This window comes from Dipteris shenzhenensis, chromosome 32, assembly GCF_047967505.1.
Source record: "Dipteris shenzhenensis isolate YYH24624 ecotype China chromosome 32, Dip_SZ_1.0, whole genome shotgun sequence".
NCBI lineage: Eukaryota > Viridiplantae > Streptophyta > Polypodiopsida > Gleicheniales > Dipteridaceae > Dipteris > Dipteris shenzhenensis.
In genome coordinates, this window is record NC_141627.1 from 11,946,006 (window position 1) to 11,971,735 (window position 25,730).

General features: G+C 40.9%; 1 protein-coding gene across 1 annotated transcript in view; it reads left to right on the forward strand.

The window, feature by feature from the left end:
* Positions 1-3,362: 3,362 nt before the first annotated feature.
* Positions 3,363-25,730, forward strand: part of LOC147880306 (uncharacterized) — a 272,580-nt gene continuing 250,212 nt past the window's right edge. The window contains 7 exon segments of the mRNA XM_087370397.1: positions 3,363-3,491; positions 12,159-12,809; positions 12,906-13,523; positions 13,621-14,425; positions 14,501-14,802; positions 14,944-15,265; positions 15,834-16,086. Of these exon segments, the coding sequence (XP_087226523.1) occupies positions 3,363-3,491; positions 12,159-12,809; positions 12,906-13,523; positions 13,621-14,425; positions 14,501-14,802; positions 14,944-15,265; positions 15,834-16,086 (3,080 nt within the window).

The window sequence follows — 25,730 nt, forward strand, 5'->3', positions numbered from 1 at the left end:
CTCTAGGATGATGCTACTGTTGAATGCTGATGTTGACGTTGCTACCTGTAGATGCTAATTTTGATGCTAATGATGCTGATGCTGATGCTAATGTTCACTTCTCTGAGATACTCTACCTATACCTCTGCCTCTACCTCTATTTGAGGCCATGCATGCTTGATAATTTGAATGAAATTTCCTAGCATGAATGGCCTACATTTTGAGTTCTTCACCAAGTAACACTAATTGTATCTCTTTAAGTGTTGGAATTTCTTTCGGAATGGCAATACTTTCCACTAGATTCTCATATACTCTCCTAGTTGACTCAGGATGACTTGAAACATCTCTGTGAGCTTCATAGTCTCTTCTACTGCTATAAGTTGATTGTTGTAGTCTTTGATCCTTAGTACATAAGCATTCCAAATTCATTGCTATCTTGGAAACTCTAAATGATCTAGTTTATGAGTGTCAAAATTTTTAATGTGTTCTTAAACTCATAAAGAGCTATGAACATATCCCATGCTTCTTTTAATATCCTAACTGTGTTGAGCTATCCTAGCATGAAATCTTGCACATTTTGCTTGATTAAATGATATGCATACTTGTCATTTTTATCCCATTCTTCTTGTGCTTGGACAATGGCAAGATCTACTACATGTGCAGAACCAGTTGGTGCAGGTGTAGACCCTTGTGCTACTACTCCAACAATGGCAGGACCTTCTACAAAGTTAGATGGGTCTAGGTGTAGACCCATCTGCATACTCCCACTTATCCTTAAGTATATGTATGGTATCCACTTGATACTTCCATGTACCATAATTGCATTTAGTCTAACTTAGTAGATGCCTTCAGATTGAGGTTGCTAGTGGTAGAAATGATGCAATGTGAAACAAGTGATGGTATCAATTGCAAAAAAATTGAATGGAATTTGCAAACTTTAGTGAGATGGAAACTAGATAAAGATTTTTGTAATAGCCTAAAAGGCTTTAAAAGACTTAAAAATGTGTGCATACATGCTAAAAACTAGCCAAAAATGGCTTTACAATGAGGGCGTATCATAGTAGAAGCATTCCTTCTTCTTCTTCTTTTTCTTCTGGTCACTGTGGGACTTATCCCATATACATTTGACTCTTACAGTGTGTGTGCCTATCCCATAAAGACATTGTACTTTCTCTTGTCAAATCAATCAACTCACTTGGAGCTCTCTTGGTCCTGTAAGTTCTATTGGTTATTGCATCCTTTCATTTCTTTTTCTTTCATTTCAGTTATACTTTCCATTAAGTTCTTTGCCTTTCCATTTTCCATTCCGTTCCTCCATGCCATGTCTCTTTAGCACCACATTTGCCATCTTTCCAATGATCATTGCCAAGACTTCAACATCCTTCTTCCACCAGGCTCTCGTTAGAACATGATCTATCAACATAGTCATACCGTCGTCGCTGTATCGCTCGAGTTACAATGGGTTGAGGCTTTAACTCTTTGCTCAGCACAATCTTCCACATCTCCCTCAATACCAAATGGCTATGGACTTTCATTTTCCAAATCTTCCATGTCTCCCTCAATACCAAATGGCTCTGGACTTTCATTTTCCATAATGGGTAATTAGTCCTATCCGATTTTCCTCTCTCTCTAAAATTAGGAATCATGTACTTACTATCGGCCATGACAATGAACTGAGAGAAATAAAGTTAGGGTTTGTACACCTATTTGAATCCAAGCCTCCATGTATGGGTACCAGCTTCAGACATGGAATTCAATTCCCCCCCCGCCCTGAGCTGTGAATCAAGTTTGTCTTCAGAAAGGTCCTTGCCTTCAACCACTTCTCGTGAACTCATCAGGGAATAATGTAACATCTAATTTGAGAACTATAACCTCAAAATGAGAACTCTAAGGGAATCTTTCAGATATTTTCTTTTTTTCATGTGAATTTTACATATTTTTGAAGAAGATGGTTGTTTTGCATGACGACTTTTGATAAAAGACATTAAAACCATGTTTTTTTAAAATTTTGACGACAACCATATTTCAAAATGAAAACCTTTCCTCAAAATACAAAAATTACATAAAATACAACAATTTCTCAAAACCTTTACAATATTGACCTATACATCCAATGTAAATAAAAGGGCCATGACATAGCATATTTCAAAATCCTAACAAGCTACAAATTACATTGCTTCACATTTATATACATGCCATTGATCCTACAAAGAAGAGTACTCATCCTCTAATTCTACACCTTCAAATGCACTAGAGCCGAAGCTTTGTGGGGTAGAAGTCTAGAGCCTTCCTCCTCTAAGATATCAATTCTAACATTCTTTGCGTTAGCCTAGGCAAGTTGAGTTGCCACCATCATTCTTGCATGGTGTGTCTTGGCTTCAAGTTGTGCACTGCATCCAATTAGTTTCTTTGGAATCTTTTGAGATATTATGTGTTGCCTCCTTTTCCTCGCTCATATACCAAAATGTGCTCGGTCGATGATATCAACAAGACTGAGTGCTCACTCTACCAATTTTATCATCTACGGAGTGATCAATGCACAAAAAAAGAAGAATAAAAAATCATTGATTGCTCCATCGATGATATCATTTACCTGATGAGTGCTTCGTCAATGATATCATTGACCTAGCATTCTCTAGATCAATGATATCATCGATGGAGAGGTCGATGCAACTGTTGTAATGTTTTATTTTTTGATGAGTGATATTATCGACAGAGTTCCAGGTCAATGATATCATCGACCTAGAGAGTTTTAGTTCGATGATATCATCAAACTAGCACTCACTTGGATGATGATATCATCAACCTAGCACTTGCTCAATTGGTGATATCATCGATCAAGCAATTGTTGCCTGAATGGAATTTGGTTATTGCTTTGGTCTTTGGAATTGGTTTCTTTAGATTTCATTTTGTAATTTGGTTGCTTCGAATCCATTTCTTTGATATTTGCTTCGCTTGCATGCTCTCAATTTAAATTCTCTTTGAAATTCTATGAATCCCTTTTGATATTTGCTTGCATGTGCATAGTTTGATAGTTGTCATACAAAAAGTTGAAATTTTTTCTTTGCTCATTCTTCAAACATAAGGTTTTTTTGTTGCCTCACATGTGAAGAAAATAGATTCGTTATCATATTTTTTGTGTTGTTAGACCAAACTAATATAGCTATTTAGATAAATAATTCCAAAGTCTTGATTCATTCACTTGCATCTTCATATATTTTTTGAATACAAAGGTTCTATCTCATTTTGAATGTAATTTGATGTGGCTTCTATAGAATCACTTTCACAAAGAAATTGTGAGCTTGCATAAGTCATTTAAAGTATTGAGGTTAGCACTTGTTAATGCATGAGCCCCAATTTCTAGAGATATTCAAACCGATACTATGGAGGCAAGTGAGCTAGCGGGCACTTGGGAGAAGGAGGTGGAGAAAAAGAAGGCAAGTGAGACACCAATGAAAGAAGCCCACAGTGAGGAGATTCTTGTAGATGACTTAGAAGGCCAAAATGAGAAGGTTTTTGCAGATGATTTAGATGATGCTAATGGTAGAATTGAGTAGCTACAAAGATGTGGGTTTCTAATGAGTGTTTTGTGAACATGTATGGTTTGAATATGGATTTTTGAGACATTGAACTTGACCAATATTTTTAAGCAAGGAGCCATTGGGTTTACTTTATTATTTTAATAAAATTTTTTGTTCTTTCTTTATTGGCAAACAAAGCTTTCTAATCTTTCTTTATTGGTTAACAAAGTTTTCTTTATGTGATTTCAAAGAGAGCGAAAAGTCCCTTTTGGACAATAATGAGTAGAACACGCTACTATATGCAACAACCTAAGATAATGAAAGTTGCTTTTTGAGAGAGATACAAAGGCCAAGGAAAGGAAAAAACTTTTAGACTTTTCAAAATACGGAGAACTTAAAGATATTTTGGGATGTAGTCGATGCAAGCATGATGTTTAAAAAATGCATTAATTCCTTGCCCCCTCCCCTTGCTCTATTCCCTCCTCTCTATCAGTTTCTCTTCCCACCTTCCCCCCTAGTTTTTCTATCTCACCTTCCCCACCTATTGTGGTAGGCCCTCACTTTCTCTACCCCACCCCTTCTATATTCCCTCCTCTCCCTCACTTTCTATCTCCACTCCTTTTCTTTCACAACCTTCCCTCCCCCCCATCCTTTTGTCTTTCATGAGAGAGAGAGAGAGAGAGAAGGTGCAGGGAGAAGGAGCTGTGAGAGAACAAGATTTGATTAATAGTGCAGTTAATACACTATTGCTGCTTACAAATTTTAGTCCTAAATTACCAAACATGGCAATGGCTAGAACCCTTTTGAATGAGAAATTTATTGATCATGCTTGGCACACCATAAGTGAAACATGAAGTATTTTTATTGATCAACATGAATCATAATGCAAAATTTTAGTAGTAGCAACTCATTGAGAGGCGTTGGCATGATCATGGAGAGGATCAAGTCGAAAAAGGTTTCATGATAATATTATGTAGAAACACTAAAAGTGATCAATAATTCAAGTTGCAAACAAGTGATAATAAGTTTTTCTTTCAACAAGTGTTAAATTTGACAAGTTTTCGACTATGTGTCATGTCTTGGATAAATAATTATATATCAAATGGATTACCACGTAAATAAAGTGGTCATGCACCTAGAGAGCCCCTCAAGAAGCACCTCCTCAAGGTCTTATAGAATCTTTAATTCCGATTGCACCTTTCCTATCACATGTTCAAGCTCCACAAAGTAGTGAAATCCATTATCACTGACTCCAAAGGTCATGGAAAGAGAAGGAAGGTTCTTGAGTTAGTTGGTCATGACGCATGCTCATACAATGCCATTTTCTAAAAAATGATATATCTTCAGCAGGTTTGGGCTTTGCCTTGCTGGAAATTACTGAGACTGGCTCTAGAATCTAGTTGACTAGTGGACAACGAGGTTAGCAGAGCTTGGTATGCATGTATATCTACATGGCTTTCTAGTTAGGGTAATCATATGCATCAATTCTAGCCCTTCTAGTTTAGTTTGGATTCCACGTGATGAGAAACCAAACTGGAAGGGGAACTAGGAGTTCCTACCAAGCTCCAATTTTATGGTGATCACTTCTTGAGAGTATTGGAGAATAAAATGATTGTCAGACCCAAGCATCTAAAAGACAAATGAGTCTCACATCCATTGAGGATTGCCATTAGACAATTCATCCCAATAGCACATCTAGAGAGCAACAAATCTACAAGCTGTACAGGCTAGGGGAGGTGGAGAGGATCACTTTCTTTATAATGCCTAGTCTACTATGTGATTTGTGGATGATATCACTTTGTAGATTAGCTCAGACACCAAGTTTATCAAATTTGTTAGAACATGAAGTCAATCTGAGTGTGTTTCAGTGTGTTAGATACTAGGAGTTATAGTAGAGTCTTATGTGTGAGTACCACGTGTCATATTGGAGATATCCCATATACACTTTGGTATTCTAGTGTGTGTTCCTATCTTATATATGATTGTACTTGTGTGTCACATCAACACACATCAAGGAGTCTACATCAAGCTTTATCAATGTGAGTCTTTCATTTTGGAAGGCAGCCCTTCTTCCTTCACACTTAGCCTCTCCATGAGCTGTTGATCTACATAAACATTCGGGTTGCCCTACTCACGCTTCCGCTACGACCATCAACCTTAGGATTGCTGTGCCATGAGCCTCAGAATTGCTGCCTCTAACGGCCTCGAAAATATTGCCTACTTTTGCTGCTCCCGCCCTTCAGATTCCCGCCACTTAAAGCTGTTATTTTTGCCTCAATTCTAGCTTCTAACTCTGCCTCAGTTCTGATGCCTTCTCTTGGTCGCTTTTGGTCTCGACTGCAAGCTGAGCTACTGCTACAGTCCATACTATTCTAGCCTTTGCTCCGAGCTGACACTTTAGCCCATATTGTCATTGAAAAGTTTTCTGGTAAAAACTTTCCGACTTAGCAAACCAAAAATGGAGTATTCTAAAACGAGAATTGTCATTGAAACGTTTTCTGGCAAGAACTTTCCAACTTGGCAAACCAAGCTAAGGCTTCTGCACATGAAGGAAGGTGTGTGGAAGGTGGCTAGTGGTGGAAAAGACAAGAAACTTGAATCTAATGAAAATAAAATTCTAGCTTGGGAAAATCTCAATGACAGCTTTTTCTATCATTGGTTTGGTTTTGTCTGATCAAGTTATTCATCACTTGGATTTTGATGACATTGCATATGAATTATGGGACAAGCTAGAGCACTTATTTGGTAACAAAATTATCATTTCCAAAGTATTTCTCAAACATTAATTCTTTAAGCTCCATCTGAAGCATGAAGATTCTCTTAATGCTCATTTAAAATCATATGGAATCCCTCATCATGCAAACTTGCTGCTTTGAAGGCACCTGTTGGGGAAGATGATCACGTCGCTATCCTTCTTTCAAGCATCGAGGATACTCCTTAGTATCATGATATTATACTAGCACTTCATGTAGCAGGGGATATGTCCTTTGGTGAAATGGTTGCAATGCTTCTCGATCATGAACGCAGTTACAGAGAAGTCCATGAGGAGCAGGCATTATATTACAAGGGTAGGAAGCCATTCAAACATTTCAGGTGGACATATTGTAAGAAGCTTGGCCATACAAAGGATTGTTGTTTTTTGAAGCGTGCCAAACAACAATCCAAGGAGCATGCTAACTTGGTTGTAGCTACCACTGGTGAAGAAGAAGAATAAGACACTTTGACACCAACTTTTGCTCTCATTGCTCATATTTGAAATCTATCTTTCCCTCAAGAGGTAGATGAGGATGATGAATATGTCTTCTACAATATGTTCATCAGCTTGATGTATTTGGGTACTCTGCCCTGGGTAGTCACCCAAAAACTTGAATGTAATAATCTTGTGAGTCAATAAAGGTCCTCAGCCTTGGATAGTCCTCCTAAAATGATGTTTTGCTATCTATGGTGTGTGGCAGGAGGGGGATGTATTATGGGAGCCATGCATTGTCTTTGATAGGGTCTCTTTATCAGGCCTGGCCAAGTTCCAAGATTTTGGTATATTCCTAGATCTATGAGCTGGTCATGTAGCCATGCTAAGATGTGAGTTGAGCATGTTGAGTCTCAAGCCATGAGAGTGATTGGATCAACCTCCGAACATGCTCAGACTTTAGCCTATGAGTTACATGGGGTACACAGATTAGTAGTCCATCATTGTCATGTTCCATTCTTGGTCCCATTCTAATAGTCTCTCACCTTTCCTGCATGGGGGGGTGTTAGAACATGAAGTCAAGTTGAGTGTGTCTTAGTGTGCTCAACTAGGAGTTCTAGTAGAGTATTATGCATGAGTGCCACGTGTCATATTGGGAGATATCCCATATACAATTTGGTATTCTAGTGTGTGTTCCTATCCTATATATGATTGTACTATGTGCCACATCAACACACAACAAAGGAGTCTACGTCAAGCTTTACCAATGTGAATCTTTCATTTTGGTACTTCCATTTCTCTTTCATTCATTTCCACTTTAATTTTTCTCTCAGTTTCATTAGGTTTCAATTTGAGTTACCTCTCTCCCTAGCCTACCCACTTTCTCTCCCTCTTCACCATGTTCCTTCAAAATTTCATCAAGTAATGCACAAGCTATGGATCAAATCAAGTTACACATATGGAATATGTTCCCTAAACCTCACAAAAAATAGCTACACTCACATATTTTATATTATTAGCAAGATTGAATATTTGAATATGATGTTGCACATAAGGGTTCTCACTTATGGCGTTGAGAGGTATGGGGCCTTATTATTCGATTCCACATTATTAACATATCTCAGATGCATGTGTCATCATACTCTCATCATACCTATTGCTATTGTAGTGTTGACCTATTAAATAAATTTTAAACTTGTTGTACACTTGTTGCTATAGTTGCCATATCACTTGTAGCACCCTCAATATGTTTTGCACATATGTGTTGTCTTGTCCTAGCCTTTTGATTGTTTCCATGGGCTCTTAGCTAGACTACATATAGCTCCTTAGCTTGCCCAAAAGGTGGGTCATATGTTAGCCCTCCTTGCTGACCTTTGTGGCTTCTGGCATCATGGGCTGCCCTAAATCTAGTTCAGCTAAGGATGTTTACGTTCTACCCATGTGGTAGCCAATCTGTTGCCCACATGGCAATCCTAAAGAAACCGTCTTTATCCCATGTACACTACACGTCATCCTTCTCCGTGTCCTTCTCATATGGGGCAAAAAAGTGGGAGGTGACCCTAATATTCCAACACGTGTTCTATCACCCACTAGTGAAGAAGAACTTGTTGTGGCATGCAGTTGTGCAATTCATATTCACCATCACTTGGTTGGTTAAGCAAGGGCTCATTAAATCAAGGTATTCTACATGATAAGGCATGATCCATGATTTAGGTTTTGAGCCACTTGCTAAGGTTAGGGTTTTGCAATCCCAACCCAAGCTTGTGACAAAGGTTATCCAAAGTGATCCTAGTTTAACCAAGATAAGACTTACCAAACGAGGTCACTTCACGTAACCTCACCCCAAGTTAATCCAACTCACATAATTATGTTTACATTGATCTATGTTAGTTAATCTAACTCTAACTCATATTACTAATCTAAGTTGTAGCTTGTCTAACTTGACATATCTCAATGAGGTTAGTGCCACATGTCATGTTCACCTTAAATCATTTTGGCATCTGTAAAGTCCAAACTTGTTGTGAGCAATCTCTCTTTGATTGTAGCTTTTGTTTTTATCACAAATCTCATTGACTGCTCAAAATATAACAAGGACTTAATTAAAAAGAATTAGGGAGTATTTGAAAATGATGGCTCAAAATAAGCACAAGAGTTCGTTTAAAAAACTATTTTTGCATTTTGAAGCCTTTATCAAACCGAATTGAACTCCATTTAACATAATCTTCAAGATTTTTGGCTAAGCTTTAAAAGAGAGTCAAGTGAAAAGAGAGTAATTGCATCTCTATTGCATGTTCCCACGACAATACTTCAATGGTGGAGATAAGCGTTCTTGAGATAATGATCTATGATTGTTATATGTAAAGCAACTTCCTTGCATACATATTTTATAACCTAGTAGGATGCAAAAGAACTCATGCATAATGGTGACATCTCTTTCCTCAAAACAAGAGTTCTACTTAAGGAATACCTATTCATAGGAGGTATGGTGTGCTAGGTTTCTTACAAGTGTCCTTTCACTTATCATCATTTTATGAGGGACCTTTCACACCTATTATTATTTTATGCTAGTGAACTTAACTAGTTTGGTTAGGTTAAGAGTCACACAAAGTGGCCTTCAAAAGAACTTTCTTCTAATGCCCAAAATGGTTTGTTTTGTTTGATAAAAATCACTATAGGCTCTTTTGAGCTTTGAAATGTAAAGGTACCTCAATGTTGACTCTAAAAATGTGTTAGTAGGAATCCTTCTAGAAGTTGAAATTTGAGAGTGGTCATTCTCCCACACAACTTGGGTGCATCCTTCCTACCCATATTTTATGGGTGTAGGCCCCCCAAGATTGGTCAAACATACCTCTCAAGTGAGCTGAGATCTAAGGTGGTGTATGTTTTGAATAAAAGTCATTAAAAAACTTTAGATAATTTACAACAAGGCGTCAAAATATTTAAACTAAGTGGACCTCCCCAAATATTACGCCTCCTTAGAAATATAACTAGACCTTTTAAATGGGGAATGTAGAACTAAGTTAACAATCCATTACCAGGAAACCATCTCCATACTAATAGAGAGAGCTTCCAAAGAAGCAATGGTGGACATACTAATTCATGGAGTGGTTTGGAGAGGATGACAATTTCAAGTTATCACTCTCATATGGCAAGGAAGTTTGCTTGATTCTCATAGATGGCAAGGGCGTTTGCTTCCCTAAGCAATTAATGGTTTTAGATTTGCGATAGGGATGTTCCAAGTTTATTGTGTACAGGGCTTGGACCAATAGCACACTATAAGGGAGACTAAACAAACACTTCTTGGGATTACGGGCAATGGAATGATGTTAGCTCTATATCTCCTGTAGTGAGGGATTCACTGATTGTATAGTCCTCCTCCTTGTTTGTTAGCCCTTGTGTTAGAGATTCCTTAGGTAGTGAGCTATGATCTTTGGAGATGGTTGGTTTTTCTTTTAGCCAATTTTCTTTATCATATTCCATGTGATCAATGCCTTAGGGGCTCTTGATTTGTATGGTGGTTTTTCAAGCATTAAATGAAAGTTCTTTTGTGTGTTAAAAAGGAATAAAACAATATCATGCCCTTTCCTTATGTATGTGAGTTTAGGTGCTCGAGTGCAAACAAAATAAAACAGAACAAGGTGAATGATATTTAATCATTCAGCAGGCTGCTCGAGATCCAAAAAAGCAAAAAAGAAGACGAATTGGATGTGCAATGGGGATGGTGCACAAAAAAGGGGATGGAGACTTTAGGAAATAATGAATTTAAACCAAAGAGAGAGAGAGAGAGAGAAAGAAAGAAAGAAAGAAAGTGTATTATTGTCCACTAAAGGCCAAAATGGGCCCATGGGACATCAAGAACTCTGCGTACAAGATAGCACAAAATCAACGTGCCACAAAGAAGAGGCATCGTCGAATATCATCTAAGTGAGCTACGCAATACAATGCAAGTGAAAGTACATAATGTCAAATCCGAGCCTAAATACAAAGTAAGCTAGATGCAAGGAAACTGCCCCTGGGTGCAAAATGGGGGGATGAGAGAGAGAGAGAGAGAGAGAGAGAGAGAGAGAGAGAGAGAGAGAGAGACACACACACACACACACACACACACATACACACACACACACACATGAAAATAGCAAGTGGAACTTGGTCCAATCATAAAAAGGCAAAGAATTTTTGAAATTGAAATCCCAAATTCCTTTGTAGAAGTGGAAATCTCCACCCCTCTTGGTAGCAGCCAAAAAAAAGGAAAGAAATTCATTATTACTTATTAAGGTTAGTTACATTATTACTTATTAAGGTCAGTTACACACTGCACATCACCCGCCTAAGTGAGGGAAGGTGACGGGTAGGTGTGTTTACACACCAACTTATAGAATATGAACAAAAAGGAAGGCTTTTATTAAAACTATCTTGGAGGTCGAGCCTACAAGTTTTTGGGTGCCCAAGAGATTAAGTGCCTCCCTTTTTGCGCCTTGAATGCTCAGCTACTGAGTACTAGACCTTTGTGTGCCTTGAATCCTCAGTTGTGCCACGTGTTTGACAAGCGGACGCATGCTTGGGCGAGAGCCGATGTGTAAGTGCCCTAAGATCAAGGTGGTGGCTGGAGAACATGTGAGTCCATGGTGCATAGAATGCATCAAAGCCATGGGTGGATGTGGGTGACCATGTGGGAGGGCAATCTTGCTACGTTGAATGCAATTGTGGGTGCATAATCTTGCTCGTCCCCAGTACCCACATTGAATGCATCTGAGCTAGTTGTAACATTGAATGCATCTGTGCCATGGGCTGGGCGGGCGATGGGGGGAAGCCCTCCATCTTGCTCGTGGGAAGCCCATGGTGAGAACCCGGAGAGGAGTGCTTGTTGCCGAAGAGCTCAAAGAATTAGAATAGTGCTCATTCCATTCATTAATGACTTCATCCTCGCCACAACTCGTCATCAGTAGTCGAGCTATCTCTCAAAGCTACAATGTACATCAGCTCAATAACAAACACTCTCCAATCACTACACCGAGAAGCGCTGCTAGCTGCGCTGTTGAGCTCACTGCCTCACCTCGGGCGAGAACCACTGAAGCGGCGGTGGCACAGGAGGTCGAAAGAGAGAAAAAGAGAAAGAGAGAAAGGAAGAAGCAGAAGAAGAAGAAGAAGAAGAAGAAGAAGAACCATTGAAGCGGCGGTGGCACCGGAGGAATAGAAGGAGGAGCCATTGAAGGCTGGGGTGGCACACGAGAAGAAGGCACCGGAGGAATAGAAGAAGGAACCATTGAAGCTGCGGTGGCACAGGAGGAAGAAGAAAAAGAAGATGACGAAGAAGAAACAGAGAAAGCGGGGAAAACATTCGTGAGTACATCGGGCGGGAATTTCCTTCCGACACTGTCCACATCCTCGTATAAAGGCGAATCTTTACTGTTTTTGCTTCGATCAAAGCGAGCGTGAGTTTCACGATCGTTTCAATTTTTGGTTTTAAGCAGTGTCGGAATTCATTCCTGCATCGTTTGCATTTTTCCTGCGTCCTCACACCGTCTATTATGGGCGGACTCCTACAGACAGGGAAAGGTGCCGCTGCAGCAATGGATAATCCACACGACAAACAGGAATCAGACTCTTATGATCAATCAGGCAGCAGCAGCACTACTTTCAGCGCAGCTGCAGGTTTGATCACCATGGATCCTCGCGACATCAAGTTCTCACATACCAGCATCAACCGATACTTCAAGAGAGCCGACGTAGGGAGCATAAACGCTACCTATTCTGAGGTTTTGCAAGCTACAGAGCGTGAGCTGGTGGAGAATCTGCTGCACAAGCTCCGGAACGGGGAGACGACCGTTGAGAGTATCGTCCCCATTCGCGTTGTTAGTTACGAAGGTGCCTGGTATTCTCTGGATAATCGGAGACTCTGGGTTTTCAAGGAGTTCCGTCAACCTATTCCCGTCCGAGTCGTGGATGATTTGGATGAATTTTTTCAGAAGTTCACACCGGATGGCGACAATCAGACTGCAAGATTCTTCGGTTTGGAACCCCAAGAGCGATCAAAGCACGAAGCGCGAATGCTGCTTCTTTTGAACCAGATTTTCCATTGGAGGATCGACGACATCATGAACGACGAGCTTCTCGTAGGCAAGGTTTGATCAATCGTAGATTCTAGTAACACTATCCGATATTCTCGGTCCGCTGGAGAATGATGCAGCGAAGAAGAAATTTTCTTGTGGTGAACGCAGGTGAACGCGATTCCGGAAAGGTTTGCGTCGTTGGGAGATTATCTGCAGAGTTTCAAGTGGCCGCTTGTAGAGGAGGTTCGAGCGAAGATAAAAAATTCATTGACAGCAATCTGGGAAGCTTCAAGCGTTCCCGTCGAGGTGTGCAGGGAGATTACGAAACTGCATGCAGCGGAGCAAGACTCAGCATTCAGAAAGTTCGAAGTCTTTGTTGATGCAACACATCAGTCGCTGATGGAACGAGGTGGCGACGAATACACTAAGCTCAGACCCAAAGACCTCGTCCTCTTGTCTACCATATTGCCCGATTCCATCGAAGACCTGCAGCGCTCTGGAGAAATCTACATGCTCGCTTTGGTTGAGCACGTCCGGACCGACGGGGACGACGAACAAGCTCGTTCTTCATCCCAAAACTCAGAGCCCTTATGGCTCAAGCTTGCCATTCATGTACGTGATGCAAATTCCGCCCGCGCGGAGCTCATGAACAGTGAGAGGATATGGTATGCGATTTACTTGACCGGATTAGCGTCAGCTTTGCGAATTTGCGTTGCTTTGCATCCGGGAGAAGTGAAAAAAGAAAGCTTTCCGATCATTCAAGAGACCTTGTACCCCAATCCGGAGGTCTGTTCCGCAACTTATCCTGCATGCACTATTTTGTGATTTCCCACTTTAGTAACTAAACGAATCACTATCTGTACAGATCACTCTCCTGCATGAGCAAAGTGAGGCTCCAACAACTGATCCTGTCAGGGAAGCGATCAGTGCTTACTGTTCGTCATGCCGATTTGATGAGTCGCAGACCAGCGCAGTTGTAAACATTGCTTCTGACTTGCAAAAAGGATTGGTCCCCCGAGTGCGGATGATGCAAGGACTACCTGGAACTGGAAAAACGTCTACAATAGTGTCGCTTTTATCAGTTGCATCCTCTCTGAGCATTAAATGTCTTGTAACGGCTCCAACTAACGTTGCAGTCGCAGAGTTGGGGCTCCGATTCCTGGACCTAGTGAATTCGCGGTCTGAGAAAATTCAGTTCAACGAGTTCTGCAAGACTAGTGTTTCAGTTCCATTGAGCGCTTCACTCTATAGATCCATTCAAATAAAAGACATAGTTCTAGTGGGAAATGATGAAATACTTCCTCTCGAAGGTCCACTGCAGGAGATATACCTTCCCTACAGAGTGAAACGCTTGATGAATTCTCTCTTACCTGAAACAGGTTGGAGAAGTGTAGCCCTTTTTCTAGTACAATTCTTGAAATCTGGTGAGGAGACCTATAAACAGGGTCCTCAGCTTGCTGAAAAATATGCAAGCTTTCTAATCTATGTGCGGAGCACTTTGCCTCCCATAGTCAAGCAACTGAAAGTTCACAGCAATTCTCTAGCAAGAGAATTGCCAGATGATGTGAATGAAAGCATCCTCGTGGAAACAGCTCGAGTAGCAAGTCTATTAATTAAACTTGTCATGGAACCAGGAATCACAGACGCGGAGTTCCCCATATGGTTTGCACAAGCTTCTCCACAATTGAGCTGGCCTGCCTCCAGGGAGTTCATTACAGAAAAGGCAAACCACGATGTCAAAGAGAAATTTATTATTGCCAAAGCACTTCTGGTTCATCTTCTCACACAAAGTCTGAATTGTACTCAAGGGCGCCTTTTCAAAAATCCTTCACGGGAATTACTAGAAGACATGTGCATGAAGAATTCTCGCATTGTATTTTGCACTGTGTCTACCACAGGTAGGCGATGTATATGCAGGCAAGCTGCACCTTTTGATTGTGTAATCATTGATGAGGCTGCACAACTAGCGGAGGCAGAGGCTGCCATTGCTACACAATTACCAGGATTACAGCATGCTATCCTTGTTGGAGATCACCAGCAGCTTGGTGCAACTGTGATAAGTCAGGTTAGTTAATAAGATCCGTTCTGCATAGTACGGACATATGATTTTGGAGTTTGCAAGTAACATAACTAAATGATTATCAGTTGTATAATTCTCTGATTCATTGAAACTTAAGATAAACTATCTTGCAAAGAGATGCAACAGGTTGCAAAAGATTCACAATATGGCAGGAGCTTGTTTGAAAGGATAAGTAACCTGGGCCATCCCTGCCACCTCCTGAGTAAGCAGTATCGTATGCACCCAGACATAAGTTTATTTCCAAATTTGCAATTTTATGATGGCCGCATTGCTAATGGAGAAAACGTTCAGAGCCTAGACTACTGCAAATATCAGAACCAACTTTATGGGTCTTATGCCTTCATCGACCTTGATAGTGGAATGGAACAATGTGGTAGAGATGGAAAAAGCAAGCAGAACTCTGTTGAAGCTGCTATTGTATTATCCATGGTGAAGAGACTACGACAAGGTAGTGTGTTCATTTGACTTTATTCAAAAAATTAAGCTTCATACGAGAGCTTGTGCCATTAATTTTCTAAGGAACTTGGGGCAATGCGGAGAGAGAATCTTAAATACAACAAAATATGCTCAAGAGTTGAAAAATAATAAACTGGCGGACGGTGAAAACTTGCTACATACAGCAACATGGTTCGTTTATTTTAATACTATTAACACTAATGTGGTTGATAGCAATATGCAATACTGGTTTTACTGCTTGCAAAATTTTCCGGATTAGATCTTCAAAACCAAAAACTAATGGTTTTCAGTTGTCTTTCAGCGCATGATAAATATCATCGGCCAATTCTCCGGTCTTAAGCCTTATTCTGTTCAGCAAAAATTGGACTTTGCGATTATAGTTTTTTTTGGGGGTGTGCTGTGGGTTATGCTACATCATAAAGAGATGTTTTCCAATCCCTCCGCAATGTATGAAATATACATAGCTCATGGGCCATGCCTATAAATTTTAATGAGTATATTACTTAACAAAACATACTGGCATCATTTGTAAATGATAAAGAGCATTTTGCAATTTGCAGTAACCACAGACAAAGGAATTCATGCCCTGACTGTTGGCATTATATCACCATATTCCAGTCAAGTGGATCTCATAAGACGCTACTTGGAGAACCAGACAATGCAAAACTTTAGTGTGGAGGTAAATTCAGTCGATGGATTCCAAGGAAAAGAGAAGGATATAATTTTGCTCTCCACGGTTCGATCAAATCAGCATGGAAGTATTGGATTCCTTGAGGACCACAGAAGATTGAATGTTGCAATAACCCGAGCAAGGTCTCTCTTTCTCTCTCTCTCTCTCTCTCTCTCTCTTTCACACACACACTCACACATAATTTTTTTTTTAGTGAAAGCTTTGATTGATTATATTACAAGAATAGTCACCTCAAAAAAGAGGCGCTAGAAAATACACACACTTTTTTTGTGGGAAGAAATCTTTTATTGCTGTAAAATAATTACATTCATAGTTACTTCAAAAACGAAGTAGCTACTACTCAACTAAAGATCTCAGTATAAGCTGTATACACATCCTGATCAATCAAACGAGTCTGAAAACAATCGTAGAATGATTGTTGCAGAGAGCGTTTGAAATAAAGAAAGGATGAAAATAGTGGATTACCAAAGACTCTATGAAAATAGTGGATTACCAAAGACTCTATGATTTCTGTCCATCCATAAAGTCCATAGGGTCCAATAGCGCACCCATACAAAAAATAAATCAAAACCCTGTCTCTGTGGATGAAAGCAAAACAACCAGAAAAATCTGCCAAAAGTAACAGTAGGAAATCGCTGTTGAAGCCTCTGTCTGATGAGAGCAATGAGATCAGAAGTATTTGGGCAGGACCAAAAGATGTGAAGCACTGATTCAGTAGAGCGCTGGCATCTGTGACAAACAACTGAAGCAATGTCTGTATGCGAGTAACTGTCCGGATGGAAAAATGCCAAGGAGAACTCGCCATAGGAAAAGCTGTTGTCGAAGAGGGACTTTGTAATGCCAAAGGAGACGCAGCCTTTTCCTCCACCACTTCATTGGACGATCCATATGCCACACAGTATTTGCTCTGTGGGAAATCCAAGGTGGAGGTAATAACACTTTATACAGTGATGACACTGTGATATGTGAGAGCTTTAAAGGACGGGCGTATAAGGAAGGAGAGCATAAAATCCAATCCTCAAGCCGATTCTGAAGTTCCAAATGAGGTACCGGCAAGTACGGTTGGAGCATTGCTGAAATTCTATGCCATAAAGGACGATAATGAGCTCCCAAGCCATATTTGCGAGCAGCCATAGAAAAAGATAAAATTGTGCCATCATCCTGAAGTACATCCGCCATAGATGAAATGCCTTTGAAGGAGAGAAAATAAGAAGGTCGGGGTTCTTGTATGGCCAAAGAAGGGTGGAATACTTTAGACCAAAAAATATTCTCTACCCTCAAAGAGTTGCTCATTCCAAGTGGGATAGAATGTGTTTCCAATCAAGAAGCAGACGAGAGACAAAAGGGCATCCTCTGATCTTGCCTTGGATAGAGCCAAATAAAAAATCCCACTGAGTAGGCTGCCAATTCCCAAAGGCAGATGTATGAAGATGTAATAAGAGAGAGCGGATCATGAAAGCCCAAGGTTGATCTCCTTGCATAAACTGTATCATCATTTTCCCTCTGTGAGCAAGTAAATGCATTTGAATATTGAGAATGTTTAGACCCCCGTGCATCTTTGGAGAACAGAGACGATGCATAGAGAGTAATCTGAGACTTTTCTTGCCATGTTTTGAACGCCAGAAAATTTCCATGATAGCTGACATAAATGAAACCAGATCTACCTTAGTGAACATAGTGAGAGGCAGATAAAATTGTATGTATGCTATCAAAATGGATTGTGTAATTCGCAAACGAACATGTAATGGCCAAGTTGCAAGCTTCCAATATTCAAGTTTTGCCCTTAGCACCCAATCAGTTTGTTGTGAACGGGTGAGTCCCCAGCCTAGAGGATAACCAAGATGTCGAATGAATTGAGAAGCGGGGACAATTTCCCCAGGCCAGAGAAGGTTGTGCCATTCCTGTGCATGTAACGGCAGCAATTTTGATTTCTGAAAATTTACCCGAAGGCCAGCAGCCAATCCATATGTAGAAAGAGCATGCATAATCATGGACAGATCAGCCCGAGTATTTTTTGGAGTAAAGAATGAATCATCAGCATATGCATGAGCAATCATGCTACGACTGCCAAGAATCTCCAAACCGTGCAACTGGTCAGTTTCCAAGAGGTGATCCAGATATTGAAGCAGTGGATGAGTGGCTATGGCAAAAAGTAAAGCACTTAGGGGACAGCCTTGCCTGACAGAACAAGCAAGAGTCCAGGATGGAGAAATATCTCCTGAAAGTATGCAGGCAGCTTCACTATCTTGATATAGCCAAGTGATGAGTTGCTGCATTTTTGTGCCAAAACCCAATGCCTGCATAGTCGATGAAATGAAATCCCACTGAACAGTATCAAAGGCTTTGGCAATATCAACTTGCAATAACAAAACATCCTGCTGTGTGTATTTGGCATATTCAATTCCAATGTAGGCATTAGCAATGTTATCTGTGATATGCCTACGCGGGACAAAGCCATATTGAGCAGGATGCAACCCATCATGTAAAAACCCCTTTAGCCGATCAACAATCATTTTGGTAGTGACTTTGTAAATTACGGGCATAAGAGTGATAGGTCTCCAATCTGCCAAAGACTCACAAATTTGTTTTTTGGGAAGGAGTTTAACAAGACCTCTCTTCCATGTGCCCGGTATTTTCTGATTTTGCCACGCAGCATTCACCATAGAAAGCAATGAATGCTTCAAAATAGGCCAATATTCTAGAAAAAACTCGACTGTTAAACCATCCCATCTTGGGGATTTCCATCTGCCACATGATTTGATTGCATCTGACAGTTCCCTCTCGGTAAAGGGTTCCTCCAATTCCAAAGCTTGAGTAGGGGAAATGATAGGAGAAACATGTTGCAACAGTAAATTTCGTGCAAGCAAAATCTGTTGCGAGGGAGGAGCCGCAGAGCCAAATTGCTGAGAGAAATGATGCACACAAACAGAAGCAAGCTGTGACCGTGAAGTAGTCCATGATCCATCGGGCATAAGCACTCTGCAAATTTCTGTTTTGATTCTCCTCTGATGTAAACTTTTGAAAAATTCTTCGGAAGAGCAACCTTTATCTGTAAAGGCTCTTTGTCTTGCTCTAGTCTCCCATTTTGCCAGTTTCCTGTGATCATTTAGTTTAAGACAATGTCTGGCTTGGCATAGTGTTGTTTGCTCATGCATGGACAACGAACGATGATGACTGAGTTCAGTGAGGTCTTGACAAGTGGATTTGGCCTGAGCAATGGTTTCCCTCAAGAGTCTTCATGTAAGACTTGCCATAAGCTCTAATCACAACTTGCATTTTAGAAATAAAAGAATCCCAGGCACCATCAACATGAATATGGCTGCTAGAGGAAAGACAATGAGCTGCTTTAGTAACCATTGCCTTGAAATCAGCATGTTGCAAATAACTATTGTTTATGATTAGATGTCTCCTTTGTGGCAATCTATCATCTGGCATATTATGAAAAGATAACCGCAACCATAGTGGTGCATGGTCTGAATGCACAAAGGCATAGTCAATTCACATTTTGCATGTGAAATCCCCATTTTGTTGGGGAGCGACACTATACCATCGATCCAGACGTGCCTGATAAGCGGAAAGAGCATTATGTTGAAAAGTGTAGCCCGGTGACAAAGGTTGCAATTCCTTCCAAAGGTCAACCAGATCCAGATGCAAAAGTAGTTGAGACCATGCATGCCTTTCAGGAGATAACATATGATCATGTCTGGAGGTGTTGTCTCCCTGTTGTGGAGCATTATTGAAATCCCCACATATGTAGGCATGATATCTCCACGGATATTGTTGCATGGCATCCCAAATTGCAGTTCTTTCTCTAGAGGACTGAGGTGCATAAACTGAAGCAAATTCAAACACCTCTCCTCTAATAATGCGTTGGAGAACAAGCCATGTGCCTTTGTTGTCATTTAAAGCAATGACTGGTTGAAGCTCATGTTTGATCAGAAGGACAACCCCTGAGAAAGAGTGCTCCCCAGCATAGAAAATATCATATCCACAGAAGTGTCCTGTCTTGTCTGCATAAATATGTTGGTTGTGTTCTTATAATGCCACTATGTCAGGCTGAAATCTGTTGATGTACAGCCACACAGATTTCCATTTCCTAGTGTCACACATGCCCTGGACATTGAGTGTGAAACATTTGATGGGAGCAGTCATATATACAGGTATTTATAGTAATGGAACAACTATGTACAGCAGCAAAATTTATGAGGTCAGCCTTGCATTTCCATCTCAGGGTCGAGGCCTCGCCCCTGAGAAGAAGTAGCCGCCTGAGAAGTAGACAGCAAAGCAGCAACCTCTTCTTCAGGGAAGAGTGTTCTGCTGGCTGTTACTGCAGCCCATGTAATCCCAATTCCTGTATTTATCTCTGGGGTATTTCCGCTAGAAGATGCACCATTCCAAGTGCGGGGGGGTGGAATTCTTCGAGCAGAAATAACTTTTCTTGGACTTTGCCAGCCATCAGTTGAAGGTTGTTGTCCTTTGGTCGAGGATTGAATAGCAGGAGGTGAATGTGAAGTGAGATTCCCATTGGGAGCCACTGGAGCTTTGCCTTTATCCTGACTCCCAGAAGGCTGTCTACTGCTTTTATTTTTGTTGGCAACTGGAGTAGGAGCATCGTTAGTAGGCATGTGAACTGGCAAAGTGGCACGAGGCATTTTATGTTGATTCATTGGACACTGTGAAGCCATGTGTCCAAACTTTTTGCACTCAAAACAGGCCCCTGTAAATAAACCCCATTTGAGTTTATAAAAAGCACTGCCCATGTTCACATTATTCACCATGACTGAATAAGAGTCCGGTGTGGGATTATCAGTATCCCAGAGAATGCAAAATCTGTTTGAGTTGCCATTTGGCCGTGGTGGGCAGACCACTTTACCTAAAGATGCTGCAATTTTAGGCAAAAGTGAGGCCATACATTGTGGGAAATCAACAACTTCAACATTTGTGTCGAATTAAAGCCTGAAAGTCCCTTGTGGGAGACCATGGCAATACATGCACCATTTGCTGCCCAAAAAAGAGAGGTGAATGTTCCAAAAGCATTTGTCTGTGGATCTCATCCACCATGATAACCTCAAAAAAGCCCCTGGCTGCATAGTGTACTTTAGAACAAAAGAGCCAGCCAATGTGCGTGTTAGCCAGTTGCCTATCTCTGCAGTAGGTGGCATTCGGCCTGGAAAAAATAATATGACTGCATTCTTGGCATATTGTCTGACGGGATCCACAATTTCATCGACCTCAACCATGAGGCCAATTGAAGGAACCGAGTCTTTCCACTCTTTTCTCGTATCTGCAAATCCTTCATGCATTACATCATATACCAGTTGAGCCTCAAGAGTATCATGCATCGGGTCATGCTGACCCTCAACCTGCTTTTGCTTCTTGCAGGGAGCCGAGCGCTCCTTTTGAAACGTTTTTTCATATGAATACTCTGCCATGACTTTGTAAGAAAGGGAGCTTGGGAATGAAGTACCTGTAAAAGGGTAGTGAAAGCCAAAAAAACCAGTCCCAAAGAAATATCCACAGGAAGCCCACAAGAGAGGAGAAGAAGAGTATAGCTAGTAAGAAGATAGCAGAGGGATAGGTAAGATTTTGGCGGAAGACACAGGACTGCTAGGGAAGACACCGGAGCAAAAAAACCCCAAAACTTGTATGGCAAGAGGTACTAGACTGTACGGACGACGATGAGCTGTGCTGAAGTATATACGGGCTGCACGGGGGGAGTCTGACTGTACGGGAAAACTGAGTTGGTACGGAATCGTACAGACGTACGGACGCCGTATGGCGACCGTACATATGTACGGACGAAAGCTGCGTAGGGTTCTTGGCGAGGACGAAATGCAGAACGGCACACTCCGACCCACACACACACACGGTTGAGTTCACACACACACACACACACACACACTACACACAAATTTTTTTTTTTTTTTTTGGGGGTAAATCCATGACACACACACACACACATTTTTTTTAGTGAAAACTTTTGATTGATTATATTACAAGAGTAGCGACCTCAAAACGAGGGAGCCGACATTACACACACACATGCTTTTTTTTTTTGGTAAAATCCATTGTATTTATATGCTCATAAATTTACAATATGGGAGGTCTCCCACACACTAGCAAAGAACTCCGAAAGAGAGCCCAATAGAAGAACTCAAAAACAAGTAGAGAACACTTCAAGGCAAGTAGCATCCAAATCCCTTGCAGCAATACTGTCATGTAAAGACTGCTTAAGGGACATTCTGAAGAAAATATATGCCTGAGGAAACTGTTGACCCATCCTAGAGTGCAGTCTCTGTGTCCAGATGGTCCATAATACCCAAAAGCGAGTCCAATGAAAGAAAAGGAGTAATGGAGACATCTGAGATGAGCAGCATCCAAACATCCAGAAAAGTTTCCCAAATCTGATAGAAGGGAACCGAAGCCGCAGTAAATGAGAAACCTGAGTGATCAATGTGCGAGAGTGCGGGCAAAACCATAATAAGTGAGGAACTGTCTCGCGAGGATGAGAGCAACGGGGGCAGAAAGGAGAAGCAATGCGGCGAGCTGCCAATTTCACCCCAATGGAAAAGGCTCCCACTATACATCTCCAAAAGAAAAGCCTCTGTTTCAATGGCAATTTGGTTTTCCAGATTTTCATGAGACGGGATTGCCACCAAGATAAAGGCCTATCCAAATTCCAAAGAGTGTTGGCATGCTTGTCAATCCATGGCTGTGGAAGAAGAAATCTGTAAACCTTCGAGGCAGTCAGATTGTGTATCGAAAGTGTATATGCAGCAGGAGGTATGGAAGTCAAATTCCAGTCCATTAATCTGTCCTGTGCAAACAGTGGAGGAACCGGAACAAATGGCTGCATCATAATTGAAAGTGTTCTCCAAATGGATCTATGATGCAGACCCAAGGAAAATGTCCTGCAAGCTTGTGGAAATGAAAGTGTATAGCCTTGTTGATCCACAACATCACCAACAAATCTTATGCCCAATTTCATGAGATTATATGCTTTGATAGGTGCCTGTAAAGCGAGAGGCGATGCAAACACCTTGCTCCAATGGATGCTTTCCAATCGAAAGGAGTTGCCATGACGAGAGGAAGCACCTGTCCATTTTGCATATGAAAGAATTCTCTTCCAATCATGAATAAAAGCAGTAGAAACAGGGCAACCAGGAATTTTTCCCTGAAAATTAGACAAAACTGCTTCCCAGTGATCTGTAATCCAATGCCCATATGCATGGGAAGCCATGTTTCCACACATAGCTGCTAACATAATAGCCCATGGTTGGTTTTGCTGAAAAAAATCAGCAATCATAGTGCTCTTTCTTGCCAACATATGAACCTGGAGATTGAGAATATTCAGCCCCCCATGAGTCTTGGGTGAACAAATAGACAGCATAGGTAGTAGTCTCAAAGCTTTTTTATTACACACACACATGCACACACACACACACACACACACACACACACATTTTTTTTTGGTGAAACCAAGATACTTATATTACGAAACTTTCATTTACATCTGGGCAGTGCTCAAAAGAGAGTCAAAGCCCTATGCATCAGAAGCAGTAAAAGGAAAGTTGAATACAAGAGACATCCAAATCTTCCTCATGTAAGGCATCATATAATGATTGCCGCAATGAGGCTCGGAAGAACTCATATGGATGCTGAAGGGGAGAATTCAGATATGCTTGATTACGCTGCAACCAGAGGGTCCATAAGGCCCAATATCTGATCCAGTGGAAGAAAAGAGAATATTGTGACAGAGATGCCGATAGTTTGCCATACATCCAGAAAAACCTGTAGAACCTGTGTGCTGGAAATCTGAGAGATAAGAAATAGGAGATTCTGTCTAGAAGGTTTCTGGAATATGAACAAGACCACAGTAGATGGGGAATACTTTCAGAAGTAAGATGACATCTTGGACAAAGAGGTGAAGCTATCCGCCTTTGAGCCAATTTCACCCCTACCGGAAGAATACCAACAATACATCTCCATAAAAATAGACGTTGCTTCAAAGGCATTTTCAACTTCCATATCAATTGCAATTTTCCCTTCCACCAGGCTAATGACTTGTTCAAATGCCATAGAGAATTAGCATGATGGGCAATCCAAGGAGGAGGTAATATCAATCGATAAGCCTATATAGATGTCAATAAATGCAAAGGCTTAGAGGAGATGCTTGTATTTGAAGACTGAAGGTGCCAATCTTGAAGCCTGTCTCTGACATTCAATGTCGGTATCGGAACCAGAGGGAGTAAGAGATCAGCAATAGCTTTCCATATAGGTCTATGATGCATCCCCAGATTGTATTGTCGACATGCTATTGGAAAAGTGAGGATATTTCCTTGCATATCTACTACATCATCAATGAAACGGATACCCATTTTCATAAGATTATAAGCTCTGATGGGTTGTTGAGCTGCAAGGGGAGAGGAGAATACTTTCCATTCTGAGTGAGGAATCTATAGAAGTAGAAAGAGGAGACCATTTGATGTGCGAAAGTACTTGCTTCCAGTCCTGTATCAAGGAGTTAGAAAATGGACAGCGAGGTATTTTACCTTGAAATTTGCCCAGTACTACTTCCGATGGATCAACGAGCCAATGTCCATAAGCATTTGTGGTCATCTGTCCACACAAAAAAGCTAACATAACGGACCAAGGCTGCTCTTGTTGAAAAAATGTCTTGAGCATAGTGATCTTTCTTGCCAACACATGAAATTGGATGTTGATTATATTCAAACCACCATGCATTCTTGGTGAACAAAGCATATCCATTTTGAGCAGCCGTAAAGCTTTTTTATGAAGCTTTGTTTTCCAAAAAATCTCCATGGCTTGAGACATAAAGGAGGTGAGATCTCGGGATGACCAATGTAATAGAGGAAGGTAGAACTGGACATAAGCTAGAACAATAGACTGGACAATTCGAAGCCGTACATGCAGAGGCCAAGTAGAGATCTTCCAATATTCTAATTTGTCATGAATTTTGTTTAACACCCATGACATTTGTTGCTTATTGTTGATTTTCCAGCCAATGGGATAGCCCAAATGTCTTACTATATTTTCCGGATAAATAATTTGGCCTGGCCACAGGGTAGCATGCCAATCACAATGCTTGAGAGGCAAGAGTTTTGATTTCTGAAAGTTGATTTTAAGACCAGCCGCCAACCCAAAATCTGATAGGGTATCCATTAAAAGGCGAATCTCCAAAGGGCTATTCTTTGGCATGAAGAATGAATCATCTGCATAGGCCTGAACAATGAAGGGTCGTGAACCAGAAATCTGAAGCCCCTCTAGCTGTCCAGTATCAACCATGTGATCCATATAAAGAAGCAAAGGATGTGAAGCAATGGCATATAGCAAAGCACTGAGAGGGCATCCCTGTCGAACTGAACGTTCAAGAGTCCAAGACTTAGACAAATGATTCCCTATAAAGCATTGTGCAGTGGAATGTGAGTAGAGCCAATATATGACATTAACTAACTTTGGCCCAAAACCAAGTTTTGACATGATTTGAGAGACATAATCCCGCTGTACTGTATCAAAAGCCTTCGCCACATCCACCTGCATAACCAACACATCTTGATCTGTATATTTTGCATATTCCATTGCAATGAGAGTGTTAGAGATATTGTCATGTATGTGCCGTCTTGGAACAAAACCATATTGCCGGGGATGAAGTCCATCATGAAGGATATCCTTTATCCGATGTACCAACATTTTGGCAATCAGTTTGTATATTACCGGCATCAAAGTGATGGGCCTCCAGTCATCC